Below are 24,577 nucleotides of genomic sequence, written 5' to 3' on the forward strand. Positions count from 1 at the left end.
CTCTCTAGCTGCCCCCACCCCCCCCCCACCGACCCCACACCTGCCCAGCGGGATGCTGGCCTATGGACCCCACCTAAGGACTGAGAGAAGATACCAGAGACCTTGCCAGTCCTCACTCTGCTCAGCTTGGATTTTCAGTGTTTTAATTGTGCAGAGGGGGGAACTCAGTAAGCAACAGAGACTCTTCAAGTCAAAAGGGCAAGGTGGGGGTGCTCGTAGGAGGCACTGAGTGGAACCGGCAAAGCAAATGCCTTCCCCCAAGCAGGAGTCAAGAACAATTATCCTAAAACCTGGAAGTAAGGCACAGGGAGGTCAGTATTTCTCACCGTGTCATTTAGGAGCATTACTTAACAGACCCAGCTAAAGATTACTTCACTATCAGGGGGAATATCCCTTGGTTTTGTTCACTATTGACTGTTAATTAAAGGTCTGGCTGCTGTGGAATCACATTAACCTGCAGTTTTGTAAGTGATTTCTGCACAACAGAAAAGATAACCCAAGTTATCGTTTTATGACCCTATAGGTCGTTAACCAGTTTTGATTCCAACCTAACTCTCTCATCCCCACATTTTCTCTCCAATGCCTGTTTTCCTAATTCTGCCGACTACCAACTTGCCAGTTCCTCATTAAGACAGGGCTAAATCACGTGCCTTTTAAGATTTGTGTGCAGGTCATTTTTCTTTTTTTTAAACTCTTTGGGGATTATACTTTGACTTCAAGGTCAGGAAAGGACTGTTAAGAAGCCTACTTCGTATCCATAAGATGAGAGTCGAACGAATATCACACCCATAAAACAAGAATGGGTCTGAGAAATCCAGGAACAAGAAATGATCTTGGGAATTAACAAGACACAGGGGAGAGGAATGATTCCAGGAGGGGCAGTAACTTGAAGAAAGGACATCGTTGGTGACTCAGAAGACAAGTCAACAAATTCTCCTCTAGTATAGATGAAACCTTTGAGGGAAAAGAGGGTAAATGCAGAGAACAGATACAGGAGGGAAATATCCACTTCATGGGACTGCCAGCAGGCAGCAGAGAAGAATGGACAAAACCCAAAAAGCCAATAAAAGAAATATATATATATATATTTTTGACGTGAAGGAAAATACCAGTTCTAAAGGCTCCATGGGGAGCAGTTCTATACCTAAACTTGCCCTAGTGAACTGTCTGAATTCTGAAGGTGAGGAGAAAACCCTACAAGGATCTGGCAGGGAAACAGCCAGGAAGAGGAGTCAGACCTGTCCTGGACTCACCCGCAATTCGAGCTTGTGGATTTCAATGGGACCACATGCAGGGCTCTGAGGAGAGAAATTATGATTCCAGAGTGAAGCAGACAAAAACTGTCCTTCGCACAAGAAGATCAAAGGAATGTAGGTTTAGAGAGACAACTCTGAAAAATTACACTATCCAAACACCTTGTCTTTAAAACAACAACAAACGACTTAAGGATGGCCTCCAGCCAAAGCAAAATGAGAAGGAGAATGAAAGACTTGACCACGGGAGGGACACAGTTCACGAGAAACCATATGAACCCAGCACAGCTTCCAGCAAGGTCCAAGTAATTGACAGGGTGGTGGTGAAGTTGAACTCTGTTCTCAGGAAAGCCTGCTGAGCAGAGGTGTAATGTTTTTTTTAAACACTGGTGGACAAATCATTTCATTTCAGAACATCCCTGTGGATTTCAGCATACACTGATTTCCCATCTCGGCTGGGTGCCTGTCCTCCCTGCTTGCCCTGTCCCAGGGGCACCTTGCATGCAAGCACGCACACACGCACACACACTGACACACATACATGAGTACTCGCACTGTCACAGACACCCACACGTGCACACTCGCGCGCACAGCCGCAGGCCTCCAGCCTTTCCCTCTCCCCCTCTGCCTCTTGCCCCTCTCAGTTCTGCCCTGTTGACCCATTACCGGGCACGATGAACACCTGCTTGTCCTCCCGCTCTTGTGTGTCACCTCCTCAGGAAAGTCCTCAAGCCCCCAAGCCACCATGTTGTCTCAGAGATGCTCTCAGAAAACCACAGAGCTTCTCCTAGAGCTCTTGTCTCTGTGTGTGTGGCACGTTCGCCTCCATAGCTGGTGGCTGTCTCTCCCTGCACAGTAGCTGGGAAGAACAAGGCCTGTTCTGCGCTGGCTGTTCTTCCTACCCCATGCCTAGGACAGTGCTTCGAAGGAGCTCATTCGACCCTTGGCTGTTAGATGAATGCAAGAGTAGCCACCAGCCCAGTCTGACCCAGGAAAGCAGGGATAAGGCACAAAGAAGGGTCCAAGAGGCTCCAAATGGACTAACCTGCAACCTGGCTTCTCTCTGACTGTAGTTTGTGTCTTGACAGAAATAACCACAGTTTGGAGTCACACAGTGCCTGAGTTGGGGCTGTCTCTGAGCTGCTGAGCGATTTAGGGTAATAGTTAACATTGATTGGGTACTCATTTTGATAGAGCCATACTTAGCTCCATTTTACAGATGAGGAAACTGAGGTTCAGGTTAAGTTTCTTTCTCAAGGTCCTACAGTTAGTGTGAAACAGACCCAGTATCAGCAGACAGTGCAGGAGGACACATGTCTTACCAGAGAGGGGAGGAAGTTCTGTCTGTCTAAGCCATTCAGCAAAGGGCCCTCATTCCTCCCACCCCAGGAGTCCAGGAAGGCCCTACCCAATGCAGCCTCCTCATAAACACCAAGAAGCCCCACAGATTAATTACATTATGTCTGGTGTACACCAGACGCTAAGACCTGTGATATACACTACCTACCCTGCCATGACAATGAAGAAATCCAGTCGATTCCATGTGTCCCCAAGGTAGCACTTCTTGCCAAAAATGCCCAGGGCCACCATCTTGAGCACCATCTCCATGGCAAAGAAGACGAAGATGAAGTCATCAAAGACCTGCAGGGATGGGAGGAAGGCAAGAAGCAAGGGACAGTATGAGGCTCTGGAGCAGAACCACAGGGTTGGAGCCACAGTGTGGGGTGGGGACAAAGGCATGGACATAAAGGAAATGTCCTTCATGGAAAAGACCTGGAGACATCCCCTCTTGGGCAGGAAGAGAACCTCAGAGATCCTGGTCCAGTGGAGTCATTTCACAAGTGAAGAGACAGGGGAAGGAACAGGCCTAAGGTCATACAGCCCATTCTTTTGTTCCCGAAAGTCAGGTCTACTGACAAGGGCCCCTAATGGGGGCAGGGCAAAGGGCTCTCCCTGATAACAGCAGCCAAGCACTGGGCTAGATATCCGATCTGCATTCTCTTTCCTAATTCCCACAGCAACCCCATGGATAGCCCCATTTTAGGGGCAGAAACAGACTCAGAGGGGTCAAGCAACTTGCCCCAGAACATAAGAACATACTGCAGAACACAAGTGGCAGAATCAGAACTGACATTCAGGTCTGTCTGATTCCAAAGCCCACGTGGAAGGAGCTTTCTCAAAACAGACCTGATGCCCCTGTGGGCAGGTGTTAGGGCTGCCTTCCTCTGTTTAGAAAGAAGGCCCCAAATGCATCCCTAAGTATAGGCACAAGGGAGTAGGTATTTCCTGAGCACAGGGCCTGGGTGGAATTCCTCTTTCCAGATCATCGAGGGCTGTGGTCAGTTCAACAAATGGGCCCACTTCCTGTGTGCCGGGAGGGAGGCTGGATGTCACGGACATAGAAAGGAGTCCTTGATGAATTCACCAGCTGGTTGGGAAGCCAGCCTGGTACCCAATGAGGCTAATCGGTTCTAACTCTCCTCAGGGGCCTGGGGCTGGATGAGGAGTTTGTCACCCTCTCAGACCCAGGAACTACCACCCCAGAGATTCTGATTCTGCAGATCTGAGATGGGCCAGGTCTGTATCTTTAACAAGTGCCCCAGGGGGTGATTCTGAGACCCTGGGCTGCTTGAAGGCAGCTCAGAACTGCTGAGTCCCATGGAAACACAAGACACAGAAGGCAACTCCTCCCAGGAGGAATCTGGCTTTTCCAGGGACAGGACATGGGATGAGGATGTTTATACACATCTGTAAAATGGGTATAACCCTAACACCTTACACTACGGGTAGACAAGCGCTGCATGGGATCATGGCAGGTGGGCCAGGGAGATGAGAACAGGAGAGATACAGGAGGCTGGCTCCTGACAGGAACTGACAGCAAATTACAGAGTTTAGCCTTCATTCCAAGAGCACCAGGAGCTAAGGGCAGGCTTTGAGCAGAGGAGTGTCAGGGTCACGGGCACTCCAGTGGCATGGGGCAGTATGGTTAGTCTGGGATTGGGGAGACCAGGAGAAGGCTTGGAGAAGCTAGGAGCTCGGTTGGGAAGATTGGGGCCTAGACTAGGGCAGAGGCTCCAAAATATAGAGGGCATGAAGGGGAGAAAGGATCAAGAAGGGGAATGGGTAAGATCATTTGCGAACGATGAAGAGGCCAGCCAGTTGAGCGAGAGCAGGCGACGCGGTGGGCAGGAGCGCGGCAGGCAGGGCGGGGCAGGGGCAAGCAGGCAATGTATGGCAGAAGGGGCGGAGTACCGCACACAGGACGGGGCGGGGCGGGGCGGGGCGGGTGGGCGGGGTATGGAAGGTAGGGCGAGATGTGGTGCACCGAGCTAGTGGGCGGGTTATGACAGGCGGGCGGGGCAAGGCCGGTGGGGGCGGGGCCTCATGGGCGGGGCGTAGCAAGCCAGGCCGAGTGGGCCGCCTCACCTGCAGGATCTTGCAGCGGTCGGACAGGCAGTCCATGTCGTCGCAGGGCTGGTACATGCCAAGTGTCACGCAGTTCAGCAGGATCACCAGCATGCTGACACATTCAAACCATGTACACAGCGAGTCAAGGACAAAACAGTCGGGAAGAGGGTAACCAAGGGAGGGCTGAATGCTCCCTGGAGTATAATGCCCCGCCCACCACAAATACAGGCACATATCCTGGTGCCCTCCCGATGCCTCCCCTGAGTAGGTCAACGCCCAAGTTTTCAAAACCCTTGGAGACAAGCCCAGCCTAGCCACCTCTCAACAGACATGGCTGCCGGTGTGGGACCCACCAGAGGACCCAAATCCTACCAAGCCCCCGCTCTCGAGGACCCCTCCCCTATTTCCTTGCCCCAGCCTAAGTGTTCCCTTTGGGGCCAGGAAATGAGAAATCCAGAGAGACCCAGTTGGCAGGCCATCTCTGGGCTATCCCTGCCTGTCCATCTCTGAACACCTCCTTCTGACCATCATTGCCTCTCTGACCACCTCTCTCCTCCCCTGACCTATGCCTCCTCCGTGTCTGCCCCAGGGCCAGGGCTGGCGCCTACAGGTGGCCTGTGCAGTGTGGCTGGGATGCGCTGGACACCCCCGTCCTTCCCTCTTCTTCCACGACAGGGGTTAGAACTCCTCACTAGATTCTGGAATATCTGAGCCTAGGCCCTCACCGGCTTTTGCACCAAGAGGAATAAAACTCAGTCTCCAGAGGCCCGGCGAGGCAGAAAGTCTCGCGCAGCCACCAGCTTTAGGCAGGGACTCTAAGACACTGTTATGTCTAAAGTTGTCTTGTTGGCATGCTTGTGGTCTTTACCCCAACCAGAACCTCCATTCCAAGGGGACAAGGGTTTTGCATTCATCCCTCTAACAGCGACAGGCATCTAGTAGGAGCTCCGTAAACGTCTGTTGCATGAATAAGTAAATCTCTACAGGCCCTGACCATTCTGATATCCTGTGATTCTTGTGTGTCTCCAAATGAAAACCCTGGCCCCTTGCTCTAAACTGGGATGTAGCCACGCTAACCAGACCCCACCCACTGGGAGTGAACACCTCTTCTTGCCTGACGGAGAATGGACCTGGTTTCCCTGGCAACGGCCTCCCTCTCATCCCTGGGCCCTCGTTCACCTTGGGATGTTGCCTTCCTTCCTACCTCTCCTTCAGACCTTCCTGGCCCAGCCCTGCTCCTTCCTACCCCCGCCCCCCACCCCACCACCACTCTCCTGCCATAGCCTGTAATTAAGCACAGTCCCTGCCAGGACCCCCTTCTAGCCCGAGACTGCTCTGAACAGCAGCCTCGTCATTAATTAACTTTTTTGAAGTTCAAGCGTTCTAATTACCAGTGAACATCCCCCTTCCCCCTTGCTTTTCCCCTTGCCTGCCACACTTTCTCTCCTCCCAGCTGCCTCCTCGACTCCCTCTGCCCTCCCCGCCAGCTTCAAGTTCAAAGGACTCTTAGCAGGTATCTCCCAGGAGCCCAGAACCCCCACTTCTTACTCACCGGGGCCCTGAGTAATGGAGGTCAGCAGGCCCATTGTACAGATGAGGAAAATGAGGCTCAGAGAAACTAAGGGCCTCGCCTAGGTCTCACAGCTGGGAAGTACCAGAGCTGAGATTCACCCCAGGCCTGCTGGACTCCAAGCCAGGGCTCTCCTCTGTGATACACGGTCTGTCTCTGCCTGTGACTTCCCCCTCCCTCCCCTGAGGTCTCAGACCATCCCCAGTGTCTCTCGCCTGGGCACTGTTCTGAAGCTCCCAGCCTCCAGCTCTGATCTCTGCCCCTCCAATCTGCCCCACACAGTCACCAGGCGAGTGCTGTGTGTCCAGTACGATCTGAGCACTTTGCAAGCATCATCTCAGTTAATTCTCAGAGTGCTGTTGGAGTCCCACTGAGAAATGAGGAGCCTGAGACACAAAGGGGAAGCTGATTTGCCCCAGGTCACCCGCTGGAAAAGAACAGAGCTGAGATTCAGAACCAGGACCTGCTTTGCTTGCCCCCGGGCCATTGGGCCACTGCCAGATTAATCTGCCTGAAGCCCAGCTCGGATTATGCCCTTCCACGGTTCCAAAACCTTCCATGGCTCTTGCGCTCTCCTTAGCCTGACACCCAAGGCTGCCCACACCCTGAACTCAGCGAATTCTTCTGGCCTTACCTTCCACCCATTGGCCTTGGCATGCACTGAACTTCTTGCTGTCCCCAAACATACCTTTTGCATGTTCTACTGTCTATTTGTTCTACTTCTACTGTCGCTACGAGGCAAACTCCTACTCATCCTTCACAGCCCTGTTCATTTGTCCCTTCTTCTTGAAACTTCCCTTGAAGCACCTTTCCCCATTCACAAAGTGGTGGCTCAGCCTCCTCTCTGGAAGTGCTACCTATCCACTTGGTCTAGCTTGTACCACGGTAATGAACTTGGCAGTAACCACGACTACTGTGTGCCAAGTCCCTAGGGACATGGCCCCGGCTCTCATCACTTCTCACTGGGGGCAGATGGGGAAACAGGCCTGGAGAGCTGGAGTGACCTGCCCAAGGTCACACAGCCAGTAAGCGGCCCAAAGGACCTGACTCAGTGGTGCCCAGAGCCACTGTGTGGTGCTGCCTCTGTTGCCACCTACTGCACACAGTCCCTCGAGGAGGCAGACGGAGTGCTTTCACCTCTAGCTTGCTCAGCTCAGACATTCAGAAGTGGACAGTCCCAGCCCTGCCCTGAGGCACTCGGGGAAATCCCAGATGGCGGAACCTGGGCCCTTTCCAAGAGCCCGGGAGGTTCAGAAGTCAGGCCAGAGCTGGCACTGGTGCCCACGGTTCCTGACATGCTCCCCACTGGCTCAGGGATCAAAGGCACCAGCCCTCCTTGCAGCCGAACCAGACCCCGCAACGTGGGGACGGAGGACTGTCAGAGGGAGTCAAGGTCTCCAGGCTGCGGAAGTCCGTGGCCTGGCCCCATGCCTCATATTTCCACCATTAGTCATAAGCGGCGAGGAACATAACACTGGCACAACTCCGAGGTTCCAGGGCCGTTTGAGGGAGGACAGAGGCCCCAAGAGGGCAGTCAGGATTTCTAGGTAACAGGGCAGGCCAAGACTTGAGTGCTGGCTCCACAAGGGCCAAGAGTCTTCCATGACGCCCGCTGCCTCTCACAGCGAGGCTCAAAGCCACCACATAGCGCCTGAGACCATGCGGCGGGGACCCCATCACCTGCCCTGCTTCATTGGCCAGGCCCTCACCCCTGCCAGAGTACCTTGTCAGAGAACAGTCCCACCAAAGTCTGCAGGAAGGAACTGCTCCAATCCCCCACTGCACAGATGGGAAACTGAGGGACAGAGAACCTTCCTTGCAACACAGCGAGCCAGGAGCAAAAGGGACCCTCAGACAACAGAGGGGGTCCCTGAGCCAAGGCTGGATTTCAAAGAGACACCAAAACCCCATCTTTCCCCAAAGGTCCAGGCTCGCAGGTATCACACCTGCTCAGCTTAGCCAGGAGATTCGACCCAAGACAGGCAGCCGCGGGCACCTCAGAGGAACAGGGATGGGGGAACAGATCAATGGCCACCCAACGAAGCTTCCTTGGCAGACAAAACCTTCCCAGACCCCCACCCCCCCGGCTGCGGGCAAACTCCTATTCATCCTTCACAGCCCTTCAAAAGAAACGAAGGGTTCTTGGGGGCTGCAGAGGCACCACACCCCACCCCCGGCCCCGGCAGAAACCTCAGCCTCCACTACAGCCAGCCCCCACCCTTTCCCCCTGCTCTGCTGGCCGCGCCTCCCATGGCCCTCAGAGCCCAACAGCGAATCCATGAGCACATACTGAGCGCCTGCTGTGTGCTGGCCCCGGGGCAGCAGCAGCGATGAAACATTTCTCAAGTGCGCTGTAATGTCTGTTTGCCAAAGCACCTTCCAATCAAACAGCTCGCACTATCTCATTTAAACCCTCCAACAAGCACTTGCCCCAAAACAGAGAACCTGTGCAGCCATGGGCTCGGGCCCAGGGCTCGTCACGCAGTGGGTGGCACAGAAAGCCCTCTTTGTCAGCCTCTCCCATAACAGGGACCAGGGTTTCCCATCCTTTGGCTTGGTAGGGGAAAGCCAAGTCACCGGCAGAGGACTGAAATCCCCTGCTCTCCCTGCCTGCTGACTACCTAGCATGACCTTGAGTGAAGAAGATGAGAGGCTATGACAGCCTCTCGGACCCGTGTCTGCCGCCCAAGGGCCGAATCTTCACTAACAGCCTTCTAAAAAGAATCAATCAGTTCAGGCCAGGCAACACTGAGCAACCCCCTCCCGAAACTTCAGCAAAGTCCCCTAGAACTGGCAAGTGCTGCCATTATCCCCATCTTATAGAGGAGGAAGTTGAGAAGGAGCTGTGGCTCCAAGGGCTCCTGCCACAGCTGTTGAAGGTCACACAGCTGCCATGTGACAGTGGCGGGATTTGAATCTGCTTCCCCCCAGCCCCCCCGCCCCGCAGACTCCTAATCCTGTGTTCCCAGCCCTGTGCCCTGCCCCCCCTCCACCCCAGACATGGAGCCTGGAACACGAGAGGCCCTCGACCGGCATGTGCTCGGTGGAATATTTGCTTTTTAATTCTCACCCACATCATCTCCTCCCGATTGGACCAGGGTCACAGGGGAGCTGGGAGTCAGGAAGGACGACACGTATGGCTAGGAGGCAGGGCTACTGGGAGAGCAAGCCTGTAGGGGGAGGGTGCTGGGTGCTGGTCTCAAGGTCCCCAGTCAGTGAGAAGTCCGGCGGAACCACTGTCATCACTCCACTCCACGTCCCAGCCGCTGTCTCGAAAACTGGAGGGACAGGGTCACCTGGGAAGCCCACCAGGCCAAAGGCCTCCTCGAACCTGCCACTTCCTGGGGAGAAGAGTGACCGGCTGGAGGGACAGTACCTGACGCCCCAGCAGGCCCCTCGGGGCAGTGTCCTCTCCAGGAGCCAGAGCCGGAGGCCAGCACGGTTACCATGGTGACCACCACCCTCCATCCAGTAGGCCCAGATGACAGTCACAGTTTCTGTAATTCGGAGGGCTCTGGGAGGGGGGGGTGGGGGCATGAGCGCTGGGTTTGGCTGAGGCAGCCAAATTTGTTTTTATTTTTGTCAAATCTGAAATCTAATCCATTTCCCAGGGTGCACCTCAGTTGTCTAAATAAATCAAGTGGAAGGAAAGGCTGGAAGCGGCATCATCCTGGACCAGAGAGGCAGGGAAGGTGAGCCAGCCCTGACATGGGGGTCCTTCCCTTACTGGTCCTCAGTGTGTCCCAGGATAGGAGCTCAGGCCTCCCGTCCTCAAAGGCTGAGGCCTGAGGTTCCAGATCCCAGTTCTTAGGACGGCTTCTCCAAGGCCAGATCCACAGGCCTCCACAGAGCACCTGCTGTATCCTGGCCCGTGCATCAGGGCTCTGAGATGAACCAGGCTAACACCCATCCTCGAGGTCCCCAGAGCACGTCCTTGTCCTAGGGCCCGGCCGCAGTGTGTGGCTACCATTCTGAATGACAACTATGATCTAGATTCGTGAACTGATTCATTTAACCTGTCTTATAAGCAAAAACCACTCTGGAAAGCTGTTTGGCATCTACTGAAGTGAAGCAGAGGCCCCTGTTAGGAGCCAGCAGGGCCACTCCTGGGTGTGCACCCCAGAGAAATTCTGACAGAAGTCCGCACAAAGGCCTGTGGCAGAATGCTCACAGCATCCGTAATGGCCCAAGTATGCGTCATCAGGAGAATGAGTCGGGCAGCAAATTTCAACCAGGAATGATTCTGACCCCTGGGGGACAGGTGGCCATGTCTAGAGACATTTTTGATCGCCCCAGTAGGGGGAAGCAGGGCACTGGCATCTAATGGGTGAAGACCAGAGACGCTGACGGACATCCTACAACGCACAGGAAAAATTCTCCAGCCCCACGGGTCAGCAGTGCCGAAGCTGAGAAAGCCAGTGGCACGGCCATTCATGGAACGTCCCCCAGCCACGACAAAGAGCAAACCACCGACAGGCACAAAGGCAGAGACGGAGCTCAGAGGCCTAACGCTGGGGAGCAGAAGCTGGGCAAGGGCAAAAAGCGTGTGGAAAATCAGGCAAAGCAAACCTGGCAGTGATGGAGCTCAGAGCAGTGGTGACATTGCGGGGGAGCGCCCTTCCAGGGTGGGGCGTGAGGGAGCTTGCCGGGCGCTCTCCATCTTTTGGAGAAGTTCTTGTTGGCCTGAGTGCGGTCACTGGAGTATATTGCTACGGGAAAATGCCCTGAGCCGGACACAAACATTAAAAAGGGCAACAAAGGGGCGCCTGGGTGGCTCAGCAGCTAAGCTCCCAACCCTTGATCTCAGTTCAGGTCTTGATCTCAGGGGCATGAGTTTGAGCCCCGAGTGGGGCTCCAGGCTGTGTGTGGAGCCTACTTAAAAAGGGGAGTGGGGGGGGCACCTTGGAGGCTCAGTGGGTTAAACCCTCTGCCTTCTGCTCTGGACATGATCCCAGGGTCCTGGGATCGAGCCCCGCGTCGGGCTCTCTGCTCAACAGGGAGCCTGCTTCCTCCTCTCTCTCTGCCTGCCTCTCTGTCAAATAAATAAATTAAATAAATAAATAAAATCCTGTCAAATAAATAAATAAAATCTTTTTTAAAAAAAGGAAGAGGAGTGGGGACAACAAAACATGATGAAGGGCAATTGCTATAAGGAAAAATAAAAGGCAACAATGAAAACCACACAAGCACCTGCTGGGGTGGTCACTGTCACAGACCGCACCCCCATCGCCATGTCAGCCTTCATCACAACCCTGCACGGGAGAGAACGACTGATTTGCTGAGGCCAAGCTAGTGAGGGATTTGAACCTCCCACCATCATATCTCCTGTCTCCTGTTTGTTTAAGGATTTGTTCCTCCTGGGGCGCCTGGGTAGTTCGGTCAGGTAAGTGTCCAACTTTGATTTCGGCTCAGGTCATGATCTCAAAGCTTAGAGATTGAGCCCCACCTCGGGCTTCTCATTGGGCATTGAGCCTGCTTCGGACTCTCTCTCTCCCTCTCCAAAAAAAAAAAAAAAAAAAAAAGGATTCATTCCTCCCATGCCCATAGCAACCTTGGGAGCTAGGCATGGCAGACATTGTTACACCCACTTCACAGACACAAAAATGAAGGTCCAGATGTTTGCCAAAGGTCACACAGGGATTGAGCTGGGACAAAAAGCTCCTCCATAAAGTGGACAGACTTGCTAGGCAGATGGTCCTAGACCTCTCTACTTACATGCCTCCAGCAGTGGGGAGCTCCCCACATGACACACAGCCCTGCCTGGGCTGAAATGGTTCTGCTTCTATGCTAGAGTCTTGGTGGGCTGAGAACACTTAGAGGGTCCAGATGAGGGAGTGAGCACTCCCTTCATTCCCTGCCCCCAATCCCACTTCTTAGAGGCCCCTTAATTTGAGAATGCATTGAATTTGGCCAAAGTCTCTGATTCCCAGATGCCCAGCAGGCCTCGGTGCCCAGTGCAGACAGCCGGAGTGGGGGAGGCGAGGGAACAGGGGCTGCCAGCTTGGAAGAAAACCCAGGGCGGACGGTCCATGGGATGGGAACTCCAGCCAAGGAGGCTTCAGCCCCCGCTGATGAAAAGGGGAGGGCGGGGCAGCCCGCTGGGGCCCAGGATCCCACAGGCTGGGGGCTGATCCAGCCTCAAGAGCACACCTGCAAAGAAGGTGTGCCACCAGAAACCCTCCTGGAGTCCTGGGCAGGAGGTACAGATGCTCCCCCAAGCCCTCACAATGTCTCGGATGTCACCCTCCCCATTATATTAACTATCAAACTGAATGTGGTCTGTCCTGGTTTCTCACCACCAACCAGGCTGTGCTGACTCAGGGCAGAGGGTATCCATCCCCCTCTGTGCCCAGAGCTCTACCTGGAACAGCTGCCCATGAGCCAGCAGCCTCAGAAAGGAGTGAGGTCCCCATCACCTGGAGGTATCAAGGACCCAAAGGAGGGATTTCTGTGCTGGAGGGATTTGCACCCTCTTTTCCCACCCTCTACCCCCCTCTTCTCCCTTTTAACATCCATCACTCCCTGTCCCTTCACTCTGCACCCCTTCACCGAGACCCCCCCCAGGTCTGGCCCACCATGGCTCTGGGAACCCCACATGAAGAAGACACAGTCCCTGCCCTCCAGAAACACAAGCAGACACTTGGTGGAGACACAGACATTCTTGCTCGGTCTCCTGGGGGCCTGTCCTCCACCACACGTCTCCCCTGCCTGCCAGTGACCACACAGGGAGGGCCCCACATATACACTCCCACGGAGTGCCACAGCCCTTCGGGCACCCTCCTCTTCGTCCATCTGGCCAGCAGCCCTGGGCACGGCCAGCCCACTCTCCTGCAAAAGCAGTTCTGAGGCTTTTCCGGACCCCCAGGGAAGTTCACGAGCCCCTTCTCGCAATCACATTTTCAATGCATATATTTTTTTAATGCCTAGAATTAGAAAGGAAGGAAGCCAGTTATGTTAAAATAGTTGTCAAAACATTAAAAAAAAAAAAAACTGGGGATGGTGCACCACACGAGATCCATTATCGACACGAAGAGCCAGAGCCAGCAGCTGGTCAGATATGTGCGAGCTTAGAGTCCCGAGGAAGTCCACAACCACCCCAGCGGGACAGGCGATCACCACTAGTGAGTCACAGGAGCTGCCCATACTCACCCCGCAGTCTCTCACCTCCGTCACAACAGAAAGGCTCAATTTCACTGAGACACCGATGGAAACAAACATGCAACCTGTCCCCATCCAAGTTCAAGAACCCCAGGTGAAGATCCTTATTCTAAAAACTCTCTTCCTCTTGGGCCCCAAGGACACCACAAGGACCTAGGCAGGTCCTCCTCCTACTTCTTGGCTGTGTCCCTCAAATGCTCCCCACCCTCTGGTCTCCCCTCTCCTCTCCTTAACCACACACCTACTCCCACGGCCACAACTCTGCCAGTATGAGGGTCGGCAAGCCGACCACGTCCAAAAATCTGTCCCAGCCCTGGGCCCACTCACTGCCAAGCAACAGAGACACCTTCTAGGATGTCTCTGGGACCCTCAAATTCATCATAACAGAGTAGGTCCTATTCTCCCCAGATCACCAAGTTTTCTGCTTTCTCAACCCCAGTGAATGATCTTCCCCAACCACCACCAATGCTGGATGTTGTCCAGAGGAGAACCGTCCAGAGGCTCCCTCCCCCTCAGAGGGGGTTGAACCCCTTGTGCCTCTCAGAAACCTGTCCGTTTCACCACCTAAATCTCTCCCCTCCAGATGCAATTCTGCACCTCCACGGCCCCAGGCAGGCTGTTCTCCCTCGCCCCTGATCTGAATCATACCCAGAGGGTTCCTCCAGAACCAGAGGCCTTCCATGGCTCCCACTGCCTTCCGGAATTTCCAAACTCCTTGGCTTGACACTGAAGACCCCTTGTGTAAGTTCTCTCGGTCAGCCTCATCTCTGTCCACACACCCTCCACCTCCCACCTCGCTTGCTAGGGTGCCTGTCACTGAAAGCTTCGCTGCACACCTACTATGTGCAGGGCTGAGGACCATGGCCTAAAGAAGAGACAGGTATGAATGGAACATGGAACCCACAGCCTAGAAGGTGAGGAGAACAAGTCAGGTACAAAAAGCCTTGTCAACAATGTATAAGAGGAGGGCTTGAGTGGACATTGAACAGGTGGGTGGCAGGGTGGATGGGAGACTGGGGCAGGTGTGCTGATCAACCAGTATCTGCCACACAGGTGAATGGATGGGTGAGTGGATGGGTTGATAGATGGATGGACAGGAGCGTGGGGGTGGGGCCTCGGGTCTATGGATGAATGAATGGGTTCATGGTCTGGGAGGGGGGAATGAATGCATGAAGGTAAAGGTTAGGTAGACGGATGATGGGTTGATGGGCAGATGAATGGATGAAGAGATGGAGAGATGGATGGATGGATGGATGGATGGATAGACGGACAGGCGAATGGGGAGATGGATGCGTAGGTGTATGGGAAGGCGTTGAAAACGTGATGCTCTTATAAATGGCAGCTCAAGGGTTCAAACCCAAGTTTATTTGGCCACAGGAAACCTTCAGGTGGGGATTCAGCGCTGTCTCTTTTCCTGCCCGCCTCGGTCCCTACCCTCCTCGCCCCAATGGGCTCCGTGCTGTGCTCACACTTTGAGAACTTCTAGAGATCCCTGGAACCACCTAGGCCGGGGGTTTGGGCCTCAGCACTATTGACATTTAGGACGTGATAATTCTTTGTCACAGGACGTTGTCTCCTCACGGGACACTGTCTCCTCACGAGATGCTGTCTCCTGCATTGTAGGATATTTGGGCTTTATCCACTAGAAACCAATAGAACACCCTCCCCAAGTTGTGACAACCAAGAATGCCTCCAGACATGGCCAAATCTAGGGGCAAAATCATCCCAAGTGAAAATCACTGATACAGCCTAACTTCCCCCACCCCACAATTTTATAGATGAGATAGCTGACACCCAGAGAGGAGGAGTGACCTGCCTGAGCTCAGGAGCTTGCACTTAGAGGAGCCCAGACCAGGTCCTGGGGGACAGTCAATCCCCAGTCACCTCCTCATTCAACGGAGGGGTGCGGTGGAGAGCCTCTCTTGCCACTCTCTGGGGGGGGAACCCAGGGGCAGATCTTGGGCACCCGCTCTCCTCACCTCCACCCTGGCCCTCTCCATGCCAGCACCCCACACTCTCCCATTCCTAGGGCCCCTCACAGTTAGCCAAGCCTTTCCCTGCTGCTTTCTCAGACAGACAGAAACTGTCGTCCAGAGAGGCTGAGCTATGTGCTCAGCACCACACAGTAGGAAGCACCCACATCAGGATTTGAACTTGGGGAGAGAAGAGGGAGACCAGAGCACAGGTCGACAGGGCAGACGGGGCCAGAAGTGCGGAAGGCAGCCCCACAGGAGAGCTGGAGAGAGATTAGCAGGGAGACATTCTGGCTGATTAATAAGACGGATCGATTTCTCTCGGAGAGAAACAAACGGGGCTGTTTGTCTCCCAACAGGACGGCAAGGAGGTCCGAGGGAGGTGGCAGGTCAAAGCTGACTTCTGACACAGACGCAGAAGCCGGGCAGGATGGACGAATAAAAATCCAATCATGTTTTAAACGCCCCAGGAGGGGGCTGACACTTCATTAGCCAGACGGCCCTCTTCCTAATTCTCCGGCTCACTATCAATTACAACTAGCCTTGCGGTCAGCTCTCCCGGGGCTGCGCACGCCCTGGGCTCCCGCCCAAGCCCCCCTCAGCCACCGCAGCCCTGGACGAGCGCCCCACCTCTCTGGGCCTCCCTAGAGCTGTCTGAGCTGCGGGAAGATGGAATGCTCCCCGCACACAGGTGGTGCTTAGCGAACACCAGTGCCCTCCCGGCGCAGTCTCTGGCTTTGTCCTCCAAATCCAGACCCCAACTGTCCTTCCCTGCTCAAGTCCTACCCCGCTCCTCTCCCAGCCCCCACGCCAGGCCATTACCAGCATCCGGGGTGACCCCAGGGCCCTTGAAAAGGCACTGACCTCAGTGGGGATGCCATTCCCCTTCCCCCACCTCTCACCCATCAGACGCTCCGCTGCCCTGGCGTGGAGGTCTCCTTCTTCATCGGAAGGCTCCTGTGGCATCCCCAGTCTGGACGGACTGACCACTCCATCCTCCCGGTGGCCACAGCCCACCCCCATCAGGGTCATTCCACCCAGCCTGTACCCAACTTTGCTTCACAGGTGTGTGATGTGGGTCTGGCCCTGCCTCGCCCACCAGGCTAGGGCCTCCTCAGGGTCACAACCAAGGATCCAGGTCTGGTATTGCAAGGCTCCACCCACCACGGCCAAACAGCCGAGGGCACACTACTCCAGTGTGGGATAGTGGCCAAAACGATTCCGAAGCTGCCCTTCAGTCAACACTTGTTCAATCCATCAATCAGTCAATAATCGCCAATCAGTATTTACTTCAGAAGTCTACAGCTTGGTCTCCAGGCCTCTCTCTCCCTCAAGCATCCTCCATTCTGCTCCAGGAGTGATCATTCTAACAAAGGAATTTACTCACATCCCAGCTCTGCTGGACACCCTTCAATGGCTCCCCACTGCCCCCAAGGTCAAGAACAAGCCCTCAACTGCCATTCGACACCTGCTATCCGGAACGTGCCTCACCCTGTTCCAGCCACACTAAACTCACTGTTCTCTATACGATTCTCCCCGCCTGGAACACTATCCTGCCACTGTGCTTCGGCAAAACTCCTACTCACGCAGCAAGACCCAAGCCAAATGCCTCCTCCTCCAGGCAGGCTTCGACAATGCTCCCAGGCTGGATCAGAGGCAGCTTCTTCACCTACAGCTCTCTTCACACAGAAATCTCCATGTGATGAAACCAAAGGTTGCCCTGAGGATCAGGCCCTCTCTGGCCTAACCGGACTCCTCCAACTGGCTGTCAAGCCCACCCTGTTGACCTGTCGAGAGTGCAACAGTCACTCCGGCCCTGAGAAGCCTCCCTAGGGCATGGCTCAATGCTGACTTTGACTTCTGAGAAAAACAAATCTCCTCTCCACCAGATGGAGGGAAACAGACAATTTCTCCGACATGTGTTGTTTCTTCCAGCGACACTGGCCACCCATCTGGGCATTCCCATTAGCCCCAGGCCGAAGGAGGAGGGATACTCTCCCCTAAAGAGCCCCTTCCCCAGCCACAGGCAAGACATCAGAGTCTAGAATGCTAGGCTCCAGTCTGCCCTGGCTTTCTGGGGACTCCACGTGGGCCCCTGGGTAACGCATGCCCCCTTCCTGGGCCTCAGTCTCCCCAGCTGTAGAATGGGGGTTACCATAGTCCCGGCCCTGCCAGCTCACAGGAGGTGCTGAGAGAACCTGAGAGGCCAAGGCAGGCGGGGAAGTACCGAAGGAACTGGAAAGCCAGGCAGGAACCCATCCGCGCCAGGCCCAGGTTGGGCCACACAGTCCAGTGAGAGCCGCAGCTCTGCGCCCTCTGGGGCCTCAGCCGGATAGAGGAGAAAAGGCAAGCGCGGACGAGTCCCCTGAAGCAGCAAGTTGACCACAGAGTCAAGAGAGGAAGAAGCTGGGGATCCAGGATCACTCCCTGAAGGTGGGGGTCAGGCAGCTGGGCCTGGGGGACCCGGGGGATTGGTAGCCATGGAGGCAGGGAGAGGGCTTCCGGGGGGCAGGGGCAGACTCAGCAGAAGCCAAGGCAGGGGAGGAGGGCACGTCCAGAAACATCAGCAGTCGTTTGGGCTTCAGAACAGAAAGCATGAAGGGAAAATGCTGGAAGGTGGCTGGAGGACAGCCGGGGCGGGGTGGGGGTGGGGGCACAGGGGGGGCGGTTGCGGGAACCATAGAAGGACCCAAATCCAGGCCAAGTGAGACTATTCTGGGGGTGACAGGGAGCCATGGGAGGTTTCTGAGTGAGGGAAGAATGAGTAAACAAACGGAAGGAGGCAGGCCGCGGGGAGACAACAGCCCCTCCTGGGCACGCAGCGCTCCGTGGGCAACAAACTCCTTCCACGAAGGGGGCCCCAGGAGACCCTGCTGGGGAGGGTGGAGGCGGGGGAGACGGGGTCCAGGGCAGAGGAGGCCGCCCATGTTGCACAGCTCCAGGCTCCCGGGTGCTCTCTTCACCGTGCTGGGGAGGGAGGGCACCCCACCTCGTCAGTGGGCATTTGAGGTGAGATCCAGGAGCCGTGTGTTTAGACAGAAGGAGATGGAAAGACTCAGATGTTCCAAACAGCCCAGCCACAGGGATGGGCTCAGCCCAGGAAGGATGGAGGTTAGATTAAGGCAGGGCTTCCTGATAAAGACCCTCAGATAGATCCTAGAGACCTTGATCTAGGGTGCCAGACGCCCTGTCTGGAGTGGTAAGACTGAGAGGAAGCAGGTCTAGAGATGGGGGGTGGCCCAAGTGACTACATCAGGCATAACAGGGTGATGGGAGGGGGTCTTCCTCCTGCAGTCGACACCCCCTTTTCTCCTTTAATCCATTTGGGGCTCCCCAGGATTTCTTCTCCTCCCACTGCCCACCCTTCAGGCACTCCCTCCCCCAGAAGCAGCCTGGCCCACAGGCTTCTCAAACCATCATCAAAGACTGGGGGCCCAGCTGCCACCACCTTCAGGACCCTTGGCGGCTCCCCACAGCTCCCCCATCGGCCCCAGTGTGCCCACAGCTGCCGTTCGCCACTTAACCCTCCTAGGAGCCCAGCCAGCGCTGGCCCGGGAATTGTCACTTGACACTTGACATTTTCCCCCGGCCGCTGCTGTGGCCCCACCTCTCAGATGAGCAAACAGAGGTTCAGCAAAAGCAAAGGCCTCTTGGCCGAGAAGCCAGGAGCAAGTCTGCGTTCACACTCACACAAGCCACAGTCCCTGCAGTCACCAAAGCGCTTTCCCAACACCACCCCCAAGGCACCAACACCAGCACCTGAACCCCCATCTCCAGGCCCCGCCAGTGCCCCGGGGCCATCATCAGTTCTCACCACCACCCGACAGGAGCCTTCTCTGGAGGGGCTTCCGACCGATGTCCCGCCCGGGGAGTCAGAGTCACCTTCCCTTGCACAAAATGGTCATAGCTGTCGAATGATTGGGCCAAATGACCTCGTGAATGGCTGAGAGATAAACGAGGGGCCCATTCACCTCCAACAAACATGCTGAACCCCCAGACTGAATAGCACAAGGCTTGAGCTATGATGAGACCGTGGGCCTGGTGACCGACAAGGTCAGAGGGTCTGCACGGCGGGAGTGTTGGCCAGCTGGACCTCGAAGCAAGAGGAAGCAGAGGGCCAGAGCCGCGTAGGGGACCAGAAGCAGACAGAAGGGGTCCAGAGGGACAGATGAGAGCAAGGACCACAGCCACAAGCACAGAGCAAGGGAGCCCACCCACAAGGAAGACGGCACCCGGGGGGTTTCCCGAAGACACCACTGACATGCTTCTGAGAGGGCCGGAAGTGGGTCCCCCACCAGCCCCTTCCCAACCTCACCGGCCAACTCTCCCATCCTGCAGACGGGGAGACCGAGGGCCAGGGGGCGGGGTGGTGGTGACCTATCCAAGGTCGCTGGCAGCTGGAGTCTCCTTCCTCCCAGCCATGCCCAGCAGAGAGGCGCCTTCACAGCCCACTGGCTTCCCTCCACGCGTGGCTGCTTCTCCCCGCCGCAGAAGTGCTGGCTCCCCACTGGCTGGCGCGGGGGAGGCAGCAGCCCTGGAGCAGCAAGCCCAAAGGGAAGGGGCTGCACGCCCCTCAGGAGATGGCCCCAGGTGGGCCACAGAGGTGGCTGTCCTATGTAGATGCTGAACCCAGGGAGACCCTCCCCACTGCCTCCTGGAACCGTGGAGCAAATCTCCCCGCCCCGGATGGAGCGTGGCACTTCTCCAGACTCAGCAGGTGTCCGCAGTGTCCTGGATACAAGCTGAAGCTGGGGATTCGGAGGCATCGAGGCTTTCATCCCAGCTCTACTACACCCTGGCTGTGCGACGCAGCAGGGAAAAGTCAGTCAACCTCTCAGAGCCTCAGTTTTCCTGTGGGTGCAATGGGGCTGGGACAGCCCCGGGGGTTGGGGGGGGTGGCTACAGGTGTGAAGGCAGCGGAGCGCTGAGCGCCAGGAGTGCCAGCCCTTATCATCACCCCGAGCCCCTCCCCTGGGCCGACACACTGCGGGCTGCAAGTCGTTATCTCCAATCACCTGTAATCGTCCATTACAGAGCCGGGAAAACCAGGGCACAGACAGCCCAGCATGGGCCCTTCTCCCCCAGGCAGCTGGACTGCCTCCCCAGAAAGGCTCCCGCATCGAAGCCAGGGGAGAAAATAGGTAGGTTTCCGGCCCATGGGTCGTGCTGCGGCCGCCTGGCAACAACGTGCGCGTGGATGGAGGCGTGACGACCGGTGGCGTAACTGGCGCAGGTTTCCCTAAGTAACGGAGATCGAATCTGATTTTCCCTGGAAACAATGTCCTCCGGGGGCGTTATGTGCTCTCTACAGGCCTGATGCCTACCGTCTCACTGCATCTCCCAGAGCAGAGCGTTGGCTCGGTTATCCGTGAGGCCCCGTTCACCCGGGAGCGCAGGTGTAAGTGAGAACCGCAGGGGTCTCTATCTACAGAACCCCATGTCCACACTCGCCCTGTGTGCTGCTTGGTCTTCAGTGCCCTCCTGAGAGGGGGGTACTACCACCTCCATCTGGCAGCAGAGAGAACGGGGCTCGAGAGATAAAAAACTGGCCCGTGGGGGCGCCTGGGGGGCTCAGATGGGAAGCGTCCGCCTTCAGCTCAGGTCATGATCCCGGGATCCTGGGATGGAGACCTGCTCCCTGCTCAGCGGGGAGTCTGCCTCTGTCTCTGCCCCTCCCCGCTTCTCATACGCTTCTTCTCCCCTCTGTTTTCTTCTCAAACAGATAAATAAAATCTTTAAAAAAAAAAAAAAAAAAAAAACCTTGGCCCATGATCACACAGCAAATAAAAGGCAGAATGAGCCCTGGGTCTGCCTGACTCAGGGCCCCAGCATTTTCCACTTGTCGCCGACCCATGAGTCAAACCACGACCAGTCCCCTGACATTTCAGACCCGGAGACTTGCCAGCTGAAGCCCTGGCTGGCGGTGCGTTGCTCAAGGCCCAGGCCTGGCCCGAGGTGGTGCGGACCTCCCTCCCAGCACGCCAGCCCCGCTCGGTCCCGGCAGCCTCTTCTGGCTCTCTGGTGAGTTGGGGAGTCGGGTGGCGACGCAGGGTTGAGCTCCGGGCTGGGTGAGGAGGCAAATCAGGGAGCACCAGGTTTCAAAGGACAAGAGGCTCCCAGCCAGGGCTCCTCACGCCCCAGGGACTCAAGCACTCAGGACAGTCCTTCTGAGCAGACCCTGCCATCCTGCCCTGCCCTGGCCCTGGGCCTGCTGGGCCTGAGAGCAGCTCCCACAAGTCTGACTCAGATGCCAACACGTCCATCATAACTTTGGGTTCTTGGTGGAAAGTGGAATGGTGTAGAGTCTAGAGATGAGCAAGGTCATTAGTGGTTGCCACAGAGATCAGGGGCCATTACCTCCTAAGATTTAGGGACAGAGAACACTAAATATGTAATATGCAACACAGTCTGGACCACAAATACCGTCACGCCCAAAATGCCAGCCATGTCCCCACGGAGGAGCACTCGCTTGAGCACTGCCCCTTCCAGGACCTCCCTCCCAAGAAGGAGGTGGGGGAAGGGAGGTTTCTGGCCAGGGAAGAATCCTAGAGCCCTCGGCACCTGATCAAAGACACCCCCCCACCCCTGCCCCCCACACACACACAGCAAGACTCTAAAGCTGGGCCTGAGCATACCCACGGTCAAGTCTCTGATCCAGGGGCCCCTGCTGACACCAGCCAAGGTCACCTGGGCCTGCATTTGCAGAAACCTGCCTTGGCCTCTCTCCCATGAGCCCAACTCAGGCTATGGAATCTGAACCATGAACCATTCTATTCACAGAGCCTAGAATCTCGGGTCCCCGGACTTCCAAACACACACCATTGCGGCCCCCAGATCCTGGATTCACGCCCTCTTTGGCTTTTTTTTTTTTTTTTAAGATATTATTTATTGGGACGCCTGGGTGGCTCAGTTGGTTGGACGACTGCCTTCGGCTCAGGTCATGATCCTGGATTCCTGGGATCGAGTCCCGCATCGGGCTCCCAGCTCCACCGGGAGTCTGCTTCTCCCTCTGACCTTCTCCTCGCTCATGCTCTCTCTCACTGTCTCTCTCTCAAATAAATAAATAAAATATTTTTAAAAAATAAGATATTATTTATTTATTTGACAGACAGAGATCACAAGTAGGCAGAGAGGCAGGCAGAGGCAGAGAGAGAGGGGGAAGCAGGGTCCCCGCTGAGCAGAGAGCCCAATGCGGGGCTCCATCCCAGGACCCCGGGACAATGACCTGAGCCGAAGGCAGAGGTTTTAACCCACTGAGCCACTCAGGTGCCCCTTCACGCCCTCTTTGAAACACCGAGCTTTACAGGCTGTGAATCACAGAGGCTTGGAATTTGATTGTCAGTTAGCCTTACATCCAAACTCTGAACCCTGAGACTCAATCCCAAAAGCTTCCAGGCTGGGAGACCCAGACCTGACTTGCAAAGCCGCTCCACTCCGGAGTCACTGGATCTCTGGTCCAGAAGGGAGCTTGGAAGCAAGGCAGCCAGTTCAGACAGAGACCTGCGCCCCAGCCTCAGCAGCCTTTGTCACGGGGCCTGGGGAGCCCGACATGCTCTGAGCAGCTCCCAGTGTTGGGGAGTCCCACCCGAAGGTGGGGGCTGAATGTGGCAGCCCTCCTCCCCTGGGCGGCTTCCACACACTTGGACGCAGGACTCTCCCTGAGGCAGAGGAGGACCAAGCCCAGCTCTGTCCAGGAGCAGACCTTTCCCTCCCCTCCAGGGGCCAGGCCCATGGTTGCTCTCAAGCCCAGGCTCCCACATGCCGTGGGAGGGGGGGGAGCCCGAAGGGATGGTGAGAACTAAGGCCAGAGGATCCCAGGGACTCAGTTTCCCCAACACACCAGAAATGTGGCAAACTGGAAGGGTGTCTATGGGCTGCTCAGTGACCAGGGCCCAGAGTGCCTGAGATCAGGGGTGAGGGCACCCCTGGCTCCCAGGGCTGGAGGAGGCCATCTTATCTAGGCCCTTGTTTTTAGATAGAGGCTATGAGGCTCAGAGAGAAGGAATTGCCCAAAGTCACACATCTAGTTTATTGTAGGTGGGACTCTACCGTAGATAGATGGCTCTCTATCCAAGGGCTTCCAAGACATCAGGACCAGCTTAGGGCTGCTTCTCCCCAGCCAGACATGCCAGAGCCTATCAGAGGGTAAGCTGAGTCACACTCCCAGACCAAGGCCATCTGAGCCATGCTTCTGCCTCCAACCTAGCCCAGATCTTGTCAGTCCGGACATATGAGGCTCAGAGAGGTAAAGTAACTTTGCCAAGGTCCCACAGCACCCAGATGGCAGAGCCGGAATCCACCCTAGTTCCGCGCAGGCAAGGTACCCATGACGTGGTTCCATTGTGTTCCTGGTCTTCCGGCGAGCCTTTCTCTCCCTCAGACCTCCTGTGGTCCCCCTTTTCCTGGCCTGCCCACCTCCCAGCTCACATGCTACAGGCTCCTAAGGTTTCCCCAATATACTGTACTAAAACCGTTCCCATGGATGATGTCTGCGCCCCCCACTCCTGGCAGCTTCTCAGGGCGGGGCAGCTAGCTACACTTCTCTGTCCTCCATGATTCCGGGGCTGATGCCGGGGAGACCCGGGTAAACAGAGTTATTGAACACACCCTCTAACTAGCTGTTCTACAGAAGAAACACCTGGCTTTTGGCCCTCTACCCAGCTAAGGGCACCCAGACCCACACTCCACCCATTCCAGCAGAGACCCTCCAGTTTCCAAGGTAACCACCCAGTCCCCTCCCCAGCAGAGGGACCAGCACCCTGGGCTCCACATGGCTGCCTCCCCCAGCCTTCCTGGGGCCACCTCGCCACCCCAGCCAGCATCCCGGCTAGCCCAGGTGTCCAGAGCTGGGCTCAGGTACTACCCTGTGTAGCCTTGAGCACTGGCAGAGACTCTGTTCTGCTGGGCAAGCCCCCAAACCCAGAGGCCACCATGTCTGGGTCCCAAAGCCACCTCCTCACCAGCCCCCAGCCCTCAGCTCAGTCCACGATCCATTTCCACACTGCACTGAGCCGTCGGTCCGTCTAAAACACTGATGGCTGCGCATCACATCCCAGCTGCAAACTTCGCCTGGTCGCCTTGCCCTGAGAACACAGGCCAGCTTCTCACGCGGCCCCGCTAGCCTCCCTCTCCCCGTCCAGCCCCACACTGGCTCTACCTCTTCCACTCCAGCCACAACAACCTGTCCTCGGCTCCTCTCTTCCCCAGGCCTTTGC

The 24,577-nt window shown here is 56.0% G+C and overlaps 1 protein-coding gene across 4 annotated transcripts in view; it reads right to left on the minus strand.

Annotated features, from left to right (window-relative positions):
- CACNA1I (calcium voltage-gated channel subunit alpha1 I) overlaps positions 1-24,577 on the minus strand; it is a 116,069-nt gene that overhangs the window by 80,679 nt on the left and 10,813 nt on the right. For 3 of the 4 annotated variants that reach the window (XM_032346217.1, XM_032346215.1, XM_032346214.1), the window contains 2 exons: positions 4,680-4,791; positions 2,761-2,894 (listed from right to left, as the gene is read on the minus strand). In XM_032346217.1, the coding sequence (XP_032202108.1) occupies positions 2,761-2,894; positions 4,680-4,791 (246 nt within the window). The remainder of the gene's footprint in view (positions 1-2,760; positions 2,895-4,679; positions 4,792-24,577) is intronic. The other variant, XM_032346216.1, reaches the window with a different exon arrangement.

Source organism: Mustela erminea, chromosome 6 (genome assembly GCF_009829155.1).
Source record: "Mustela erminea isolate mMusErm1 chromosome 6, mMusErm1.Pri, whole genome shotgun sequence".
Taxonomy (NCBI): Eukaryota; Metazoa; Chordata; class Mammalia; order Carnivora; family Mustelidae; genus Mustela; species Mustela erminea.